The 20,917-nt window shown below is 30.2% G+C and overlaps 1 protein-coding gene across 1 annotated transcript in view; it reads right to left on the bottom strand.

Moving 5' to 3' along the window:
* The window catches only part of LOC117174596 (zinc finger protein 600), a 181,149-nt gene that overhangs the window by 89,254 nt on the left and 70,978 nt on the right, over window positions 1–20,917 (bottom strand). The window contains exon 7 of the mRNA XM_033363826.1: window positions 20,348–20,821. Coding sequence (XP_033219717.1) covers window positions 20,348–20,821 — 474 coding nt within the window. The remainder of the gene's footprint in view (window positions 1–20,347; window positions 20,822–20,917) is intronic.

The following is a 20,917-nucleotide window of genomic DNA, read 5'->3' as shown; positions in this document are numbered from 1 at the left end:
TTTATTTTGCTTTGCTTTGCTTCACTTCACTTCACTTCACTTCACTTCACTTCACTTCACTTCACTTCACTTTACTTTACTTTACTTTATTTTATTAAATTAATTTTCTAATAAAAAAGACGATTTCTACCAAAATAATTGATCTTTGAACTAAGATGTTGAATCATTAACCAAAATAACAAAAAAATATACTAAATAACTCAAATATTGAATCTTCAAGTAAAGAAGAGTAATTTTTAAAAACAAAAAATAATAATTTTTAGCAAAGTAATTTAAACTTTTAACCAAACATATCAATTTTCATCTGAAATTATGAATCTTTAACTAATAGAATGCATTTTTAATAATGTGATTGCACTTTTAAGCACCTGGTACAATTTTACACGAACAAATATGAATTTTTAACCATGAAAATTAATTTTCAACCTAAAAGGACGAACTTTCGAGAAAATACAAGAATTTTAATTAAAAAGTTGAATTCTCAACTAAAAAAGATTAATTGATTAATTAAAAAATTTAAAAAAATTAATCGAGTTGTCAAAAAATAGTTAAATTTTAGAATAAAAAAGATAATTTGGAAGTCAATTTTCACCAATAAAAATGTTCTTTTCTTCTACAATTTCAAAAGGGGTTTTTATACCCATAATATGTGCATAAAAATGGACATATTGTTATTTATTCGCAAAAATAAGCGTTCGGTAGGTTTTGTGCCGATACCATCTTTTTCAACGATTTATGACACTCAATATCAATAAAAAATTCTCATGTTCAATAGAAAATGCATGAATAACCCTATCAAAGCTATAGTGGAAAAGAAATTTTTGAAATTGATATTAAAAGAGTCAGAATACTATGTCGATTTTTCAAACTAAAGGAATTAAAAGGAAAAAAACCTCGGCATTCTTTTCAGTAAAAAATAACTTGAAAGTTGAGAAACCTAAACTTTATTTTTCACCCTACCACTCAGTAAATATTAGTCCCAAAGCCAAATTTTGGTCTCCAGAAATGAACATCCAATTATAATAGGACTGCATTGTGCCCAAGTAGTGTGAGAGAGGAGTGAAAAAGGAGGGAAGGTAAAGGAAAATAAGACGAGGGGATATGGAAATGAGGCAAGTAAGGGAGGAAAAGTAGAGGAATTAAGAGAAATTAGGGGAAGTAAGGAAAGCGAGGATAAATAAAGTGAGAGGAAAGTAGGAAGGGCAAGTAGACTAAGTGATAGGAAATTACGGGAGGGAAATTATGGGGGACTAGAGGATATAAGGGGAAGGTAAGTGTAGAGAAATAATAGCCGGAAAGGAGAGAAATTAGAAGAAATAAATAAAAGGGGAATTTGGGAAATAAATAAAGGCGAAGTGGAAAAATCAAGGGATAATTAAGAGAGGGGAAGTAGAAAACATGAGTAGAGAATTAAGGACAGGAAATATAGGTCAAAAAGGGCAGGGGTAGTACAGGAAGTAATAGAAAGTTAGGAAAGTGGTGGTAGTATAAGAAGAGAGGTTAAACGAGGGGGGGGAAGTAACGGAAGTAAGAAAAAGTAAGGAATGTGGTAGTATGTAAAGCGATGGGAAAGAAGATGAGATACATAAAGGGCAAGTGGAGGAACCGAGGAACAGTGAGAGAAGGTAAAGTAGTGGAAGTAAAGAGAAATGAGGAGATGGTAAGTGAGGAAAAATTTAAAGGAAATAAGGGGAGAAAAAGTAGGTGAAAATGCAGGGGAGAGCAGGGGAAAAGACATGAAGGTAATTGCAGAAATTAAGGGGAAGTCTTGGAACAGTACATTGAGGAGGTAAAAACGAATTGGGCAGGGGAAGTGGTAAAAGTTAAGGAAGGGAAGTAAGGTAGGTAAGAAGAATTGAGGAGAGAGGAATTATGGAAAGTGAGGGGAAAAAGGACTGAGCTAGTAGGAATAGTAAGGGGAAATGAGAGAAGGGAAAGCAAGAGGAAATAAAGAAACTGAGAGGAAATTATGGAGATGAAACAGGCTAAGTGATGGGAAATGACGGGAGATAAATTATTGTAGGCTAGGGGAAATAAAGAGAGAGAAAGTAAGGAGAAATAAGGAGAGATAATTAGGAGAATTTAAAGGTATGAATTAAAGGAAATAGGAAAAGAAATAGAGGTAGGAGCAGGAACTATAGGAAGTCAGAAGAAGTCAAGAGAGTGGCGGTAGTATAGGAAAAGAGGGAAACGAGAGGAGAAAAATAGGGGGAGTAAGGGAAAGTGAGGAATGAGGTAGTAAATAAAGTGGTGGGAAAGAAGGTGCGATAAATGAAGGTAAAGTGGCGGAAGCGAGAAGAAATAAGAGAAGGTTAAGTAATAGAAGTAGAGAGAAATCAGGTAGAGTAGAGAGTAGTAGAGTGGGAAAGTGGTGGAAGTTAGGAAAGGGAAAGTTGGGTAAGTGAGAAGAAATAAAAGGAGCAGAAGTTTGGAAAATGTGGGGTAATAAGGTCTGTGGTAGCAGGGAAAGTAAGGGAAAATAAGAGAAGAGAACTTAGGGAAGGCGAGAGGAAATAAAGAAAGTGAGTGAAAATGAGGGAGAGGCTATGTAATGGAAAATGACAGGAAAGAAATTATTGTAGGCAAGGCGAGATAAGGGGAGAGAAAGTGAGGAGAAATAAGGGGAGATAATTAGGAGAAATAATGGGTAGTATATAAAAGGGAATTAGGGTAATAAATAAAGGTCAAGAGGGAGAAGCGAGGGAAAATCAAAGAAATGCAAGTAAAATAAGTAATTGCAAATTAGAGGACGGGAAATAAGCGTCAATAAGGAGAGGGTTAGTGTGAAAAGTGGTAGGGAGAAAAGTAAGAGTAATTGTGGCAGAATAAAAGTGCACGAGGTGAGAAAAAGTAGGGTGAGATGAACGGGGGAAATAGAGTAAATGACGTGAGCGAAAGGGAAGAGATTAAGGGTAAATGAGAAGACGGTGCGAAGAAGAAGTAAAAAGGAATTAGGGAAAAGAAATGGAGGAAATTAGAAAACGTAAAGTAAAGAAAGTGAGAATAAATGAGTGGAAAAGAAACGGATAAAGTAATGGAAAATGAGGGGTGAGGGACATTACTGAAGGCGAAGGGTATTGAGAGAAGGAGAACTGAGGAATAATAAGGGAAAATAAATTAAGGTAAATTGGGGCATATGAATAAAGATAAATCGGGGGAAGCAAAAGGAAATAAGGAGAGGAAGAGTAGGAGGAAATAAGCGAAGGAAAGTAAGGAAAATGACAGAAGGAGAAAGCAAAAAAATGGAGAAGGGATACGGACATTATGGTTGGCGAGGGGTAATGAGAGAAGAAGAAGTGAAGAAAATTAAAATGTAATAAATTAAGGGAAATTATGGAAAATATATAAAGATAAAGTGTGGGAAGAAAAGGGAAAGGAGAGGAGGAGTAGTAGGAAAAAAGGTAGAGGAAGTGAAAGGAAGTAGGGAAAATAATTGGAAGTGAGTAAGTCTAGTGAGGGAAGTGAAGGGTTTTCTTGCAGGTTACATCGGTTACAAAAAAAAATTCAGTGGCATTTTAACTGCTTAAAATTGAATGTTTCTATTTGCCTGTTTCAAACCATTTATTGAACTCAAACAAACAAATGCTTAAAAGGCCTTAAAATAAATTAACAAACACTTGAATGATTAAAAGTTAAACAATATACCAAACTTTTTTTAACTTAAGCATTTTTAAATTAGAATCTTGAAACTAAGTCAATAAAAATTAATTATTTTTCAATTATGCATAATTTTTTTCAAAGTTTACTAATTTTAAATTAAAATGCAAAATACATAACTTGAAAATCAATGTTAGAGCATAGTAATGCAAGGGGAACATCTTCATGTCCCTTCACGTAGGAAGAGAATTTGATAAGACGTCCAACTGACGTGTACTAATAAACTGTCACATTGACATGATAGAAAAAGACGGGGGAGAAAAAAGACGCGAAAAGCAAACAGAAAGATAAGAACGTCAATCTGGAAAAACTAAATTAATTAATGAACTCGAAAATTATTATTATTATTAATAAATATATTTCCTTTTCGGAATTTTCCTTATGAATCTATTTTCATTTAGTTACAATTCGACTCCAATTTTCGATATTTTAGCAGATTCCCACTTTGAATTACTGTAAAATGGGGCTAAGTGGTTATTTTTTTCAATTGCTTATAATAAAGTTAAAAAGGATTTTACATTGGGTGTTGATGCTTCAATTATATAATCTCGATCTATTCCTCTTTCCTACAATGCAGCACAAAGGTCTTTTTGGTGCAAAATTCATCTCTTTTACAATTTAGTAAAAAAAATTTAATCTATTGTAGAACTTTTTTTTATAGAAAAATAATCTTCATGGGGGAAAATTCATTTTTTGATTAATTATTCATAATTTTAGTTGTAAATTGCACTGTTTAAATAAAAACGTATGTATTTTATTTAAAATTGGTATTGTTTTGTACAAAAGTAATCTTCATAGAACTGCTTTGTCAAAAATTAATTCTTTTTTTTTTAAATTTATTATTTTAGTTGATAGCTCGACTTTCTGGCTGAAGAATCATTTTTTTTTGTTGAGAAAATTAGAGTTCTTGATTTAAAATTCATCTTTGTTGAATGTAAATTTATCTCATTTATTGGAAATTCAACTATTTTTGAAAATTAATTTTTTCAGTTGAAAGATCCAGTATGTATTTGAAAATTGACTTTTGTTTAGAAAATTATTCTTGTTGTTCGAAAATTTATTTATTTGGGTTAAAAACTCATTTCTTCGGTTAAATATTCAACTAGTTTGTTAAAAATTTAATTAGTTCATTAAAAATATTTTGTTGTTAAAAAATAACATTTTCGTTGTAAATATATCCTTTTTGTTGAAAAATCATTAGTTTTGGTTGAAAATTTAAGTCTTTTATTCAAATCTCCTTTTTTGGTTCAAAATTATTTTTTAACTAAAAATTAAACAATTTCATTTTTTCTATCAATTTATTTTTTTAGTTGCAAATTCGTTTCTTTCGATCAAAATTTGTTGTTTTTTTTTTGAAAATTAACTTTTTAACTTCAAAATTGAGTATTTTGTTTGAAATTGGTCTATTTTGTCTAAATGCAACTTTTTAAAAAATTAAAATGTTTTTTTGGGTAGCATATCAACTATTTAATTCTTTTTTGAAAATTAATCTTTTTTGGTTCAGTTGAACTACTTGATTGAAAATTAATTTTTTTGGTTGAAGATTCATTACTTTAGTTAAAAATTCTTTTCGATGGCTGAAAATTGAACTATTTTATCAGGAAACACGCTGTGTTGGCTTTAAATTAATTTTTTTAAAAGAAAATTTAACTATTACATTTTGGTCTGGAAATTTTTTCTTATTTAGTTAAACATTCAATTCTTTTGCTGCAAATTGAATTATATTGATAAAAATTGAATTTTTTATCTGAATTCAAACATTTTTTTCATTTATTCTTTATTTATTTTTATTAGCTGGCAATTCTACTATTTTGATTAAAAAGTAGTTATTAAACCCAAGAATTTGGGGTTGATTAGCAAGCTGCAGTGTTTATGTTTGAATAGTGATGTACGATGGCTTTTTGAAGCTCTTCCCCTTGGCTGATTGCTAGAGAGATTGATCAGCGATTCGTATCAGAGCGGTTTTGTGGGACGAGTGTGTTTAATAAAACAGACTGTAAATAACAATAACGTTATTAATCTTAAAAGGAATCTGTATTATCATCAGAGGTAGTTCTATCGATCAGTGTAGATGTCCTTCCACAATCCGTGAAAATAGAAATCAAAACTATCGATCAATTCATCTCTTTAAATAACAGAAAACACTTAACATCCTTTTTACTGGATGGAAAATAAATTGAAACATATTTTTAATAATATTTTTTTGAAAAAATATCTTCTCACTTCGTTCCACTGGGAATCGAACCAGATAACTTCGGATTATCGGTCGGGAGCTGTCCCAATTAAGCTATTAGAGAGCTCGAAAGAAAAATTATTTTTTTTAGAAATATACGCTATCTAAAGCCAGGTGTTGTATTTATGATACGAGTAATTTAAAGGAATCTGTATTATCACCAGAGGTAGTTAACATCGATCATTGTAGACGTGCTTCCACAATTGTAGAGAATTCAACTATTTTGTTAAAAATTCATCCTTTTTGGTTAAAAAAATTCGTCTTTTTGAAAAGAAAATTTAATTTTTTTCGTAGTAACGTATTTTTTGTTAAAAAATTCAACCATTTTTTTATTTGGAACAAAAAAATATTTTTTTAAAGAGAAATTTAATCTTTTTTTATAAAAATGCAATTATTTGGTAGAGAATTCAACAAATTTGTTAAAAAGTAATCCTATTTGTACAAAAATTCATCTTTTTGGATTGAAAATTCAATTATTTTTGGAGAAACTTCTTCTTGTTTAAAAATCCATATTTTTATCGTGAAAAGTTAAGTGAAATAATTTTTAACAGAAAATTGAAGTATTTTTTGAAGGAATATCTTTTCTTTAAAGAATTCATCTGTTTCAGTAGATGTCATTTTTTAAAATGTAAATTTAACTTTTTATTTCATAATTATTCTTATTTTTTAAGTATTCGATGATTTTGTTTGAAGATTTATATTTTTAGTTAAAAATCAATATTTTTGTTAGAAAGTTTAGCTATTTTGTTGAAATTAATCTTTTTTAATGGAAAATTTAACAACTTGGGTAAAAGTTTAACTACACCGCTAAAAACTTATTTTTTTGATTGAAGGCTTATATCTGGTTAAAAATTTAACTTTTAAGTGGAAAAGTTTTTTATTAGTTCAAGATTACTTTTTTAACTACAAATGTGAGACATTCATTATTTTAAAATTTATCTTTTTTAGTGTGAAATTCTCCATTTTTGGTAAACAAAAACATTTTCTTGGTTTTAAATTTCATTTTAATTAGATTAAAATGCATTAATTACGTGAGAAAAAACTTTTTTGCTGAAAATTCACATTTTATGTTGGAAAATTCCATTTTTGTAGAGAAAATCCGTCTTTAGGCTTAATGGTTCAACAATCTAGGTATACTTTTATTTCTTTTGTTGAAAAGAATGTTGAAAAGGTGGCACAGTTGGTTAGACACTCGGACTTCACCTCAGAGGTCCGGGGTTCGATCCCTGAGCCGGTACCTCTAGAAATTTTTCAATGTACCTTTACCGAAGTTCTGGTGGTTCGGAACCCACCTTAAGCTGTAGGTCCCCCCATCGTGTACTTGACTGCAACCCAGTCCGTCAATGATGGGGTAAAAACCAGGCTTTGTCCAATATGTCCGGGCAGACTGCTCTCATCAGATCACTTGATTGCATTATAAAAATGCGTCCGTGACTGATGATATATACCGGGACAGCCCCGTGCAAAATGATCAAATAAGAACCAACTCTAACCAAAAATGCCTTCGACATATTGGGCAGTATAAGCCTGTGACAACATTTCGCCACAGAAATGTTTTTTTAAATAAATAAAATACTTTATTTGTTGAAAATTTGTTTTTTTGTGATGAAAATTTTTTTTTATACATTTTATATTTTTATTGAAATATAAACTATGAAACTTTTGTGTTCTGAATTTATCTTTCTAGGTTAAAAATTCAATTTTTGTAAATAAAAACCGTCTTTTGGCTTAAAGGTTCAACAATCTCAATACTTTTTTATTTCTTTTTTGAGTGAACAATATTTATTTGTTGAAAGTTCGTCTTCTTGGTTTAAATTTTTTTTTGTATATATTTCATCTTTTTTGATTGAAATTTGAAACTATGAAACTTTTTTGTTGGAAATTTATTTTTTTTGTTTGAAAGTTCTACTATAATGTTAAAAATGTATATTTTTTTTAATCACCGATTTTTTTAAAAGGCCATCTTTTACAGCATTTTTTTGTTTAAAATCAATTACGAAATTTGAACATTTTTCATTTGTATCTAAATTACTATTTTATTTCGTTTATAAAGGATTCTATGCTAAAAGTATTAAAAGATAAAAATGCTGGTATTTGAATATTTATGATTAAGGACAATGAAAAATTAATCAATGAAAATTTAGGAAATTTTTTAAAATTTAATTTTCGGACACCCTGCCTATTTCTGCTAGAAATAACTAGCTAAACATTCATCGAAATTTAATAATTGAAGTATGAAAATTTTCGTTACGAAGTATACTTAACGCTAAAAAATTTTTCGGTATTAAAAAATATTTTTTTATGTTTAAATAATTGTTGTTTTAAACAATTGAAAATTAATTAAACTTCTCCGCCTGTGAAAGAATTTTTTCACGTCCCAATAGATTCTACAATCTCTTCCGAAAATTTTGGGGGAAAAAAAGTTTGTATTTTGAAGTAGATCAAAAGTTATTGATTTTTTTGTGACTGCGCTCCGACCTCCAGCGCTGGTCGAGCACGTTCGGACGCGATAGTTTAATCTTCACAAAATATAGTGAAATTTTCAACCGAGAAGATTATTATTATACCAAAAAAGTATTTTTTTAACAAATCGGTTTAAACATTTAACCTAGAAGTTGATTTTTAAACCAAGAAGATGAATTTTCAATTTAAAAAATTTAGTAGTTCGTATTTAAATAAAAAATTTCCATTATTTTAAATACCAACTACTTAATTTTTTTATTGAAAATTCATCTCTTTTGGTTTAAAATTCAACTACTGGGTTGAAAGTTTGAACCGACTTGAGAGAAAAATACTTTTTTTGGTTGAAAATTTCACCATACTTTGTTGAAGATTAAATTCACATGTTTTTATTAAAGATTCTACTACTTGATTGAATACTTAACCGCTCTCTTAAAAAGAAATATTTTTGGTTGGAGATTCATTTCTTTGGTTAAAAATTTATCTATGCTAGATTTGAAAATTAAACCACCTTATTTGTTTTTAGTAGAACATTAAGCTTCTTGTTTGAAAATTCATCTTTTTGATTTAAAAATTAACTATACCCGGTAGGAAGTTGAACCACTTGATTAAAAATTAATTTTTTCATAAAAATTTATCATTTTAGTTTAAAATTCGTTTCATATCGTACAATAATTTTATTCTAAATAATTTATTACAAAATTGTTCCCCTATTTATTGGCTAAAAGTTGATCCACTTTATTAAAAAAAAATTGTTTAATGATGCTTTATTCTTTCAATTAAAAATTCATCTATTTTGTGGAAAAGGGAACTATTTTGATAATATTATTATTTTTTTAATTTAATCTTTTTAACTCAAAACTTATCCATTCAACTTTTGGTTGAAGATCGATTTTTTTTTAGTTCATAATGGATCTAATTTGTTGAAATTTTATCTTTTTAGTAGAAAATTAATTTTCTTGGTAGAAAAATCATCTTTTTTATTAAAAAATTGACTAAACCTTGTAAAAAACTTAACTTTTACAATAACTTTTTAACTACTGCAAAATACAAACTTTTTTTCACCAGAATTTTCGGAAGAGATTGTAGAATCTATTGGAACATGGAAGAATTCTATCACAGGCGGATAAGTTTAATTAATTTTTAATTGTTTAAAACAAACGATTATTCAAACAATAAAAAAATGTTTTTTACTTCCGAACAATTTTTTAGCGTAAAGTATACTTCGTAACAAAAATTTTCATAACTCAATTATTGAATTTCGATGAATTTGTCGCCAAAATATTTTGAATGAAAATAGAATTATCGACTCAAAAGTGGCACACTTGAGATATTTTGACCCGATACAGATAGAGAGAAGATCTAAAATGCTCAAAATCTCATAAACGGACAGTTTACATTCCCGATTATTTGAGCGCGCGTCTTGAAGAATCTTCGGGTGTACTGCGGAAGTGGTAATAAAAAGACTTCTGAACTCTGACGGCCTAGCGAAATCCCTCGAAACGGCTCGGAACCGTGGCATTAAATGAAAAGCTCCGAGTCATTCCGAGGAGCGAGAGTCGAGACTCGTTCGGTCGTTGGAGGTAGCTACTGGTATGGGAATAGGTTGGTGGCTGGGCGCTGAATAGGTACTGTACTTGTTACCAGAGGGTTGGTCTCGCTCACAAACGAGGCAGTGAGAGGGATAGAAATAACGACGGCGAGAGGGCCGAGAAGAGAGCAAAGGTGTTAACATTTGCTTTATGGCGCCAGCTACAACCCGGCAATGCTTTAATACTTATGTCGACCAGGCAGCACAACATACTTTAGATGCATGTGTGTGTGTGTGTGTGTGTGTGTGTGTACTGTGTACTCTACTGAGAAGCGGTGCACACGCGAGGCAGAGTGAATACGTTAGTATTAGAAGGTGTACTTGCGCTAGTCATAATGTAGACCCGTTAAATACTAAAATGACCCACGGGCTTACAGGCTGCTATGAGATGTTAATACGACCTGCTGGCAGAGGGCGCGTGCGCCGCTCTTCCCCAGTTTCCGTTTCTCCCGTCTCTTCTATTTCACGCTTCGTACCAAACACCTCCAACTTCCGTTCCGTTTCTCTTTCTGCTTTCCAAAATCTTCCTTCTGCAGTGGGGTGGCTCAAAAACGCTTTTTTAGAGGGGAGCGATTCCCCCAATTTCATTCCAAGTCCGAAAAAAGAAATTCCCTAATTTTTTTCCTTCGATTTTACCAGGTGCCGATTTGGACTAGAACTTTCAAATGTGAAATGAATGGGGAAAAATCACTTTTTTTTAGTTTTTGGAATAAATTTTCAGTGTTCGAAAAAATGTGACGGGAAAGTATGGGGGCCTGTTGAGAGTTATCCAACGAAGAATTTCATGTATCAGGCATATGGGTTTGACACCTCTAACACACCCCCACGAGTACCTGAAAACTACCTTTCAATAAAAAAATGTCAATTCTTCATGAAATCGACCTTTTGAGCACAGTATTCTGGTATCTTTTTCATTAAAATTAATAATATTGGCCTAGTGGAATATTTATTATCATTGGTTAATTAATGTTTAATTATTTTAACAAATGAAATTTGCTTGAAAATTTTTTTTTCGATTATTTGCCCCCCCCCCCCCTAAAATCATTACTATTATTCTAGGGAAATATTTAATAACATTGGTTAATTAATTTTTAATTGCTTAAACAAATGGTATTTTTTGAATTTTTTTAAAAATTCGTTTTTCCCTAAAATATTTATTAACATTAGTTTATTCATTTTCGATTATTTAAGCAAATGGACTTTGTTCAAAAAGTTTCTATTGGAATTTGTTTTTAACAAAAATTATTACTTTGGGTCTACTGGAATATTTATGAGCAATAATTAATGACTGATTATTAATTAATTTAATAATAATTACTTTATTAGTAATATTTCGGTATTAATTTTTATTAAAAAAAAAATTCAAATAAATAAAATTAATCAAAAAATGTTGATAAATATTCCACTGAAGAAATATTAATAATTAAAAATATATATTTAAATAAATTCCATTTGGTTGAACAATTGAAAATTAATGAACTAATGTTAATAAATCGACTAATATTTATCATTTTTAAGGAAAAAAACGAACCAAGAAATTGATTTTTCAATCTAAAAATATGGATTTTTTATTTAAAAATGTAATAGTTCATATTGCGTCCGAAACATATTTTAATTCTAAATAAAAAACAGTCACATTTATAAACAAAAAGGCGAATTTTTTACAAACTGCCACCTTTTTCTATCAGATATTTAAATTTTTAGGCACGAGGATTAATTTTCTACCAAAAAGAACGAATTTTTAACAAAATATATGAATTTGGGACGAAAATTATCAATTTTCAATTTAAAAATTACGATTTCCACCAAAAATTAAATAACTGAATATTTAAAAAAAAAAATGAATTTTCAACAACATAGTTAAATTTTCAAGCAATGAAATAAATTTTTAACTAAAAGCCAAAAATGTGAATTTTTAACGAAAAGGTTAATTATGAACTGAAAACGATTTATTTTTTACCGGCCAGTTGCATGTTCAGCCAAAAATGATATCATTTATGGAAAAAAAGATGAACTTTCAAACCAAAAAATCGAATTTTCGACACAATAATTAAATTTAAAAAAAAATTTCAGCCAAGAAAAAATAAAATATTCATGTATTAAGATTTTGAAAGTAAAAAATATTAATTTTTAATTAGAAATATAATAGTTAAATTTTCATTTTAAAAAACATACAGGGGTCAGTTTTCAAATAAAATTATGAATAAAAAAAACATAAATAAAAAAAATTGAATTTTTAATCAAGTAGTTCAAGCTTCAATCAAAGTGTTCAATTATCAGTTTGAAAAGATGATTTTTTAATTTAAAAAATGTAACAGTTGACACTTCAACCGAAAAGTATTTTATAATTTTAAGTTAAAAAAAGTAAAATTAAACCAAAACAGATGAATTTTTATGAAAATAAATTTAAAGTTAATTCTTATATATTTTAGATTCTTGCCCATACAAAACCCAGTTAATATTCGGTAACATATATAAAATAGTCTTTGATAGAAAAGCGGCTGAATATAACTTTTTAGTAATGACGTGGGTTAGAGCTCGAAAAAAAATTTATTGTCGACTATCAGGGATTTAATTTGTATTTGTGTTTTTATTTTCCATGTTCCTAAGACAAAATTAAATAATATTTTACATATTTGTTAGTAAAATATTCATGTAAACTTCATGTATATAATGTGATATTCACGCTGCTTAAAAGCTTATATATTCTTTAGAGTTAGACCAAGAGAATATACTTTAATTTTTGTTAATAAATTTTTATTATTCTTGCTGTTTTTTTAAACAATTTTCAGCATTACTGTTCTTCCATAAATAAAATACTAAAATAATTGAATATAATTTAGTTCTTGATCTTTTTCGCTCGTAATATGATAATCTCGTTTATTCGTTACGAGACGAGACAAGAATTAGAAAAAACTCGAAAAAACGGAATCGATTCCCAAAATTGTTAGGCAAGATTACGATATCCGGGAGGACAAAGTTTTAAAACGGAAATATCGATATTTTTGTGTTCAAATTTTGCACTTGTACTTATAAAAATCAAAATTAAATTTAGAAAATTTTAATCTTCTTTTAAAAAAAGAAATATCGGAATCCGTATTAAGAAATTATGTAAATATAAAGAAGTTCATAACATTTCGATTAATCGAACATGATTAATCGATCTTGAGTAATCGTTACTTGAATCAAATTTTCAACAATAAAGCTTATTTTTCATCGACAATAAAAATAATTTATTTTCCAAACTTTTAATTTCTTTGAAATATCATGAAATCTGTTAAAAATGATATCTCTTGGAAAATTCTGAACTCTTGTGATATCTTTTAAAATCTTAAAAAAATTTTTAAAATCAGGTATAATTCTTTCAAACTCTTTTGAAATTTCATACTGAGAAATTCTTTAGAATCTATTAAAATCTTCAAAATCCGTTAAAATCCCTCGAAATTCTTTAAAATAAAAAAAATAAGAATCCCTTTCTGTCATTAAAAATCTTTGGGAATTTTTCTTTTTGGGAAGGGATTTGAAAATCCCTTTGAACTCTGAAATATTTGAAATGTTTTACGTTAATAATTCTTAAAACCTGTGGCAATTATTCAAAATCTCTTAAATTTCTTTAAAGATTCTTGCAATGCTTAGAAATCCCTTAAGAGATTTCAAAGTTCTTTGAAATCCTTTAAAATTCGTTGAAATTTCTTAAAATTCTTTAAAATCTTTGAAAATCTGTCAGTCTCATGAAATCCTTTAAAATCAAAAAATTATTCTCTTAAATTCAATAATATTTCTTAAAATGTCTTAAAAACTGTTAGGTTTCCGAAAAAAACTTTGGAAATCTTAGAAAATCTTTTATAATTTCTTGAAATCCCTTAAAAGCCTCAGAAATCTTTTAAAATCCTCTTAAAGACATTGAAATGATTCAAGTTCTCTTTTTGAAATTTCTTAAAATCCTTCGAATTCTTTAATGGTATTTGAAACTTTCCACAGGCTCTTGAAATTCTTGAAAATCCTTTAAATCTTTGAAAATACCTTCAAAACCATTTAAATCTTTTAAAATAAAACATCAACTCTTAAAATTCCTCGAACTCTCGTAAATTACTTTAAAATCTTTCAAATTTCCGGAAGATTCTTAAAAATCCTTAAGAATATTTCACACTATCTTGAAATCTTTAAAAATGGTTTTAAAAGTTAAGAAATCCCTTAAAAACTATTAAAATCGTTTAAGATATTTTCAAATTCCATAAAACTTCCTAAAATCCTTCAACATTTTAACAAAAGGTCTTAAAATACTGTGAATCCTTTGAAAATATCTTCAAAAATATTGAAATATTTTAACATTTTATAAAATCTTTCGAAATTTATTGAAATCTCGTAAGACTCTTTAAAATCTTTGGAAATATTGTACAGTGTCTGGAAATCCTTAAAAATGTAATAATATCCCTTAAAATCCTTTGAAATTTTTTTAATTCCAGAAAACCTTTCAAAATCTTGAAAAATCTTTAATGATCTCTTAAAATGCTTAAAAATCCTTTGAAAGATTTGGAAATTCCTTTAAAACTATTGGAATTATTCAAAATATCTTTAAATTCCATGAAATTTTATAAAATCCTTTGAAATTTTTACAAAGTTTTTGGAATGCTTCGTATTCCTATGCAATATTTTCAATTCCCGTAAGAACAACTGAAATACTTTCAAATCAAATCATAGATATTTCTTAAAATCCTTTAAAATCGCATGAATTATTCTGAAATCTTTTGAAAATTCTAGGAAACCCTTGGAAATCCTTGGAAATCTTTGGAAATCCTTTCGAATCTTTCACAATCTCTTCAAATATTTGGAAATACTTCGTAAAACATCTCGTGTGGAAAAATGTTGGGGCAGATATAAGTCCAATTGGGGCCGAATCTAGTCCGTCTAATCTAGAAGGTCTAATATGGTTGCCGTGCTGGTGATATTTAGGCTCCAATAATCGAAAAAATTTCTAAATGTCTAAAACAAATTTCTTGGTATTCTTTAAAAACTTTTTAGGGTGTTTAAAAAGGCCAATAATGAACAATACACTTTATTTTTTAAAAACGGTTTTTTTCACTCAGATGATCTAATTGAGTTTCATATGTGTCGGGCTATGATAGCCTTGCGTATAGTTAAGAAATTTTCAAAATATCAAATTTTTTAAGTATCTATTTCTAAAAAAGTATTTGATGAAAGCTATGAAATGCTTAAAAATTTTGTTTACAAAATAAAGCAGTCGTGCAAAATTGATATCAAAGAAGTAAGAATACTAAATACTCGTAATTTTTTTAACCTTCAAATTTACAAGCGTGTATCTAACTCCAAATGAATTAATAAACTGGTGTTCACTACACGACGGCGAATAGAGTAAAGAATATGCACTTCAACTTTATTCTTCAGCATTTCAAACTGCGCGCGAAAAGCAAGCAGTCAGATGCCGAACACGACGCATGCGCAGTAGAGTACGCAGAGCCGGCTGAAGGTGTGTGTGGGGGCCCGGTGAAAGAAAAAAGTGAATGCCCTTTAAATAAATAAAAATCTATCAATAATTTCATTTTTACGTTTGCGCAACAAATTAACACTATTAAAATACATATTTTTGTCGTTAAGTGAATCACACTTTTGGATAAATACTTAATTGATCATTAATTTCTTTAAAAATGGAAAATTTTATTGCTATAGAATTTTTCAATCCACGATTTGTGGAGGCCCTTATCATGCGGGGGCCCCGGGGCTTTCGCCCCGGTTGCCCCGCTGTAAAGCCGGCCCTGAGAGTACGTGCTAGTGCACGTAGCTTGATGAAATAGAATGATTTATTGATGGGAAGAACTTATTCTGTAGAATAACAAACATGAATACGATGAAATTCCAAAAAACCGGTAAGATTTTCACATAATTTTATTTTCATTGCAATCATAAAAAAACGTGTTCCTTGATTAACAAAATTTGAAGTTGGATTTAAAAATCATTAAAATAAACTAATGCCAGTATGGTTGTAAATTTTTTTTCCGTACTTTGTTAAATAGTATCATAATATTTTTGTAATAATAATGTTTTAAACAAGTTTAAATAGAAATATAATCTTTAAAACAAAAATTCTTTTCATGATTATATTTGCTCATTAGCAAGTAATTCGCAGCCCACTTCAGCACCCAAGTAGCACGTCTAGTCTAGTCCTCAGCAGTATAAAAACATTAAAGTTCTATTTAATACCACATTGGTCCGTCTAATTAGCACAACATTAGCAATTAGACAGACTAATTTGGGCCTGATCAGTTTCCCAAAATTTTTCCAAACCTGATTGAACATTTCTCAAAAACGTGTAAAATCCTTTGAAACATAACATCAGGATCTTTCAAAATCCTTGAGGATCTCTTGTGATCCTGTAAAATTCTTTGATGCCTTTGAAAATATTTCCAAATGTTTGAGGATATCTACAAATACTTTAAAATCGAGAAAAATTAATCAAATCATTCGATCAACCAGATTGATAAAAATGGATTAATCGGCTCGAAATAATCGATAAATAAATAATAATAATCGAATCGAGATCACTATATTCTCTATTAATTAATATTTTATACCAAAAGAAATATCTTTCTAGCTTACACCTTGTCTTTCTAGCTTACACTTTCTCTTTTTAGCTTACACCTTCTCTTCGTCTTACCTTAAGAGCCTAACTTCACTAGATGAATATAGAGATCCCTCCTAACCATCGCTATTTCTTTCTCTCCTTCACTTCCTCTATTCTCTCTTTTATTTCTATCCTTTTCTATCCTTTTCTGCCTTTCCCGCCCTACTCGCAACTTCGGACACGGTCCTTTATTTTACAGTTATGCAGCGAGGACACTTTTACTACTACACGAGCTTCGCGGCTAGTTCGCGGCTCCGGAGCGTTTATTGTCTTGTACTTTTCCCCAAATGCTCGTTCGTTTATTTATACTCGTCCGCTTACCGTTCATGCGATACTTATGTGTTCCTTTTAGACTCGAAATTGCGTTCTAACTTCTAAAAGACCAGTATCATACTAAATCTAAATTCATACTCAAATATTTATAAATATTTATTCATTCCGAATCTTTATAGTTTTTCATGGTATTTCCCAGTGTATTTTTGCTGATGCAGACCATCAAAAAATTAAGTATCTCTATAAAACAATAACTGTTTTATTAGAACTAGTAGCCACGACTTTAACCACTAGTGAAGTTAATTCAGTTGAACTTTCCCATCCTTTTCAACTCTTTTTTTAACTAACTTCTAATGGTTCAGTTTTCCCGGTGAATATTCATAAAAAAGGAATTTTAAATAAAATAATTAGCTTTTAATCTAAGATTATGAATCCTGAACCCAAATGTTTATTTTTAACAATGTAGTTTAACTTTAAACAAAATAGTTGAATTTTCAAATAAAAATGATAAATTTTCAACCACGAAACAAAGGAATTTTCAACCAAATAGTTACATTTCGAACTGAAGAGATAACGTTTCAAATAAAATAATCAATTTTCATCCGGAGAAATCTATTTTTACAAAAAAGTTAAAAATTCAAACAAATAGTTTAATTTTTAACTAAAACAGATTAATTTTAAAGATTCATTCTATTAACAACCCCCGAAAAAACTCTATTTTTATTAATTTTTTATGATATTATTATTCATAGAGATATTGATGTAAGATTTATTATGCGCAATAAGTACAATCTTGAAATACATTTAAAAAATGTTTCTCATTTTTTTATACACTTTTTATAGACAATAACGTCAGTGAAATGCAACGCCTCGAAAAGTCGGTGGGTCTGACAATGGCTATGACCCTTATACATTTATTTAATATACATGCAAAATAACAAAATAGCAGGCAAAAAAAAACAAAAAAATCGTCTTTTCACCGTGTTTCATTTTAAAAATATAGCCAAAATCAGAATTTAATAAAAAAATGTATATGGGACAAAGCCATTGTCATACTTAACTTAAAACTTTTTGATTTTTCTGTTTCGGATAGCCCAGTTCCGAGATTTTTTCAGCGAGCCAGGGATCTATCTACTTTTCGAGGCGTTGCGTTTGACTGACGTTTTCGTGTATAAAAAGTATATAAAATTGATCCAAAAATTTTTTTATGGACTTCAAGAGTGTATTTATTAAGCCTAACAAATCTGACATCAATATCCTTATTATTAATCTCATAAAAAATTAAGAAAAATAGCGTCTTTTCCTCCCATAGTCACCTTTTATTTTCCCCTCTCCTGTCCTACTTCCCCTCTCCCCTACTTCCTGTTCTGGAACTTCATTTTTCGCAACCCCTCCCTTCACTTACTTTTTCTGCCTCTACTTCTCCTTGATATCACTTCCTTAACTAACAGACCGCTTTTCATACATCCCTTTCCAATCCATAATTTTACCCCGTCTCCTAACCCGCCCTAACCTGCTATTCTACTCTTCACTGGTCTCACTAGTTTCCCTCACTTCCATAATTACCCGACTTCTCCGCACTGTCCCTACTTTCCGTTTCTAATTCCCTCTCACTTCATCTATTTACTCTTCCCCTTTATCTTAACTTTTCCTCCCCTCATCACCATTTACTTCCTCTACTTTTCCCTTCTTTGATTCACTCTACTGCCTAACTCCTAAGTTCCCATACTTCTTCCCGTCTCATATTCTTGCACTTCTTCTACTTTCTTTGCTCTTCCTTTATTCACCTCTCTTCCCTTACGCTTCCTTGTCTCATTTTCCCTCATGTAGCCTAACTCCACTGCCCTCATTCCCCTCGCTTTTCTTACTACCATCCTTTCATTTACCCTTGCTTCCACTACTTCTCCTCCCACCATATCTCCTTACTTTCCCTACTACTTGATTCTTCATTTTCATCACTACACTCCCCTCCATTTTTCACACCCCTTTCCTTATTTGCCCTTACTTCCCCATTTCTCCTTCACTCAGTTTTCCACCCTTTCCCAACCTTAAGTTGTTTAATTCCCCTTCCAACAAAACTATAAGCGTTTCTGCCCAAGGTTACGAAACTCTAAAAAAATATGGCAACATCTGCCCGCCGCACCGTGACGGCACATTTGAGGGTTTGAGCGCGCAACTGTTGGTTCTCGCGCTTCGCACTTAATAACGTACTTACCTACTTACCGTACTTACCTACGCTCAGTCTTTGTATTCCCCCCACATTTATGCACAGACTTCTTAAAATCAAAGGCCAAAGCATGGAGAAACGTAATTTAGTGATTGTGAATTCTCTCTTGTTAAAGCTCCTTCGGCTTTAACAAACACATTCTTTCCACGTGTCTTGTGCTTTGCACTCGATTTTTTGCAAAATGTGAACTTTTCTACATAATATTTAACACTTTGATATCAAATATATTTTATTCCCATTTTTTTTTGTCTCCCTTGTCGTGCTTCCAAAAAATGTAATTTTTTTTTTATTTTTAAACTTCTTTTTCACGAATAAAAGAAAATGTACACATTCTATCTACAAATTATTATTACGAATTCGTTGATGTTTTGTAACTATACAAGCTCTTTTTTGGATGAGCAACTTTTTTTTATTCCTTTTATTTCGTAACTTGTGTCGTATGTCCAAAAATTTTCTTCATTTCTTTTGAATTTGATTTTGTACGATTAAAACCAAAACGACTTATCCTTTCATAAAATGATGAAAACCAATTTTGAGCCCTTTTTTTAGGAAAACAACTTTCATTTTTTCGTAGCTTGCACAGTTTGTGGGTGAAATTGAATTTTTAATTATTTTTGTTACAATTAAACTTTGAATTTTAGATTTTTCACAAAAAATAAAAAAGTTGTTACGATAATTATGTCAGGTTTTCCAAAAGAAACATTTCTGTTCTCTTCACTTTTTTTCATATCGTACCTTCTTTGCTCTAAAATATTCATTATCGTTTGTTTTTTCGATTTTGAAAATTATATAACTGATAACTCTATTTCTATAAAAAAATTTGTTAGGATAAGCTGTTCAAATTTCCGAGTATTATAAAAAGCCGTTTACAGAATTTTTAAATCTTGACAAAAAAGGTCTTAAAAATTTTGAAAATGCTCTAACTTTTTGAATTTCTATCCAAAATAGCTGGCTAACAAACTTGAGCTTCAATTTTCAACACTAAGAGTGTGTAATAAAGGCCAATCTAATAGATTTTTTCAATTATCGTGTTCACAGACAGACATATAGACAAATTAGTAAAAACCTGTTTTTCCGGCTAAGAAGGTCCCAAAACGTGGTCATTTGACAAGAACGAGGGGCTTGAGGGGGAGGGGGGGGGGGGGGGGGGGGGGGGGGGGGGGGGGTAGATTTTTACATAAATCTAATACCTTCTCTGATGAGAATGTTGAAATTACCAAAAGTGTCTCTGTGGCAGCCCTGAAATTACTAAACTGACACACTTACTTGGTAAAGAAGGCGTTTTTGCACTCTGGACAGGCAAAGTCTCTCCGTCGACCAGACTCATCCTCCAACTCTGAATTTGCGAAACCCTCACAAATCTTTCGGTGAATGTTCAAGTCATTCCTCCTCGCGAAACTAAGGCTACATTTGGTACAGGGAAACGGACGATCACCGGTGTGACCCCTGATGTGATTCCGGAGACTGGCCTTGCTGAAACATTTTTTGCAAAGAGGACATCGGTAGTTTCCTAACTTGCTAGTTCCAGGTTCACTGTCTTCAGATTGGAGAGGACCTTCATGAAGAGCTTCATGGAAGATAAATTCGGATTGCAAATCGGTTGCAAAATTGCACTTACTACATCTCCATTCTACATCGTTTGAGGCAACATTTGAGTTTTCTATTGGAACACATGCGCCATCTTTGGTGTGTTTTGTGACGTCTTGAGGAAATGCAAAAATCATCGCACATTTTGGACACCTAGAGTAAATAAATATAATCAGCTTTATCATATGATAATGATAAATCAATACCTGCATGATCAAGGCCGTAGACAGGACAACTTTCCGAGGGGGG

This window comes from Belonocnema kinseyi, chromosome 6 (assembly GCF_010883055.1).
Source record: "Belonocnema kinseyi isolate 2016_QV_RU_SX_M_011 chromosome 6, B_treatae_v1, whole genome shotgun sequence".
Lineage (NCBI taxonomy): Eukaryota > Metazoa > Arthropoda > Insecta > Hymenoptera > Cynipidae > Belonocnema > Belonocnema kinseyi.
This window is presented reverse-complemented; position numbering and strand designations above follow the sequence as displayed.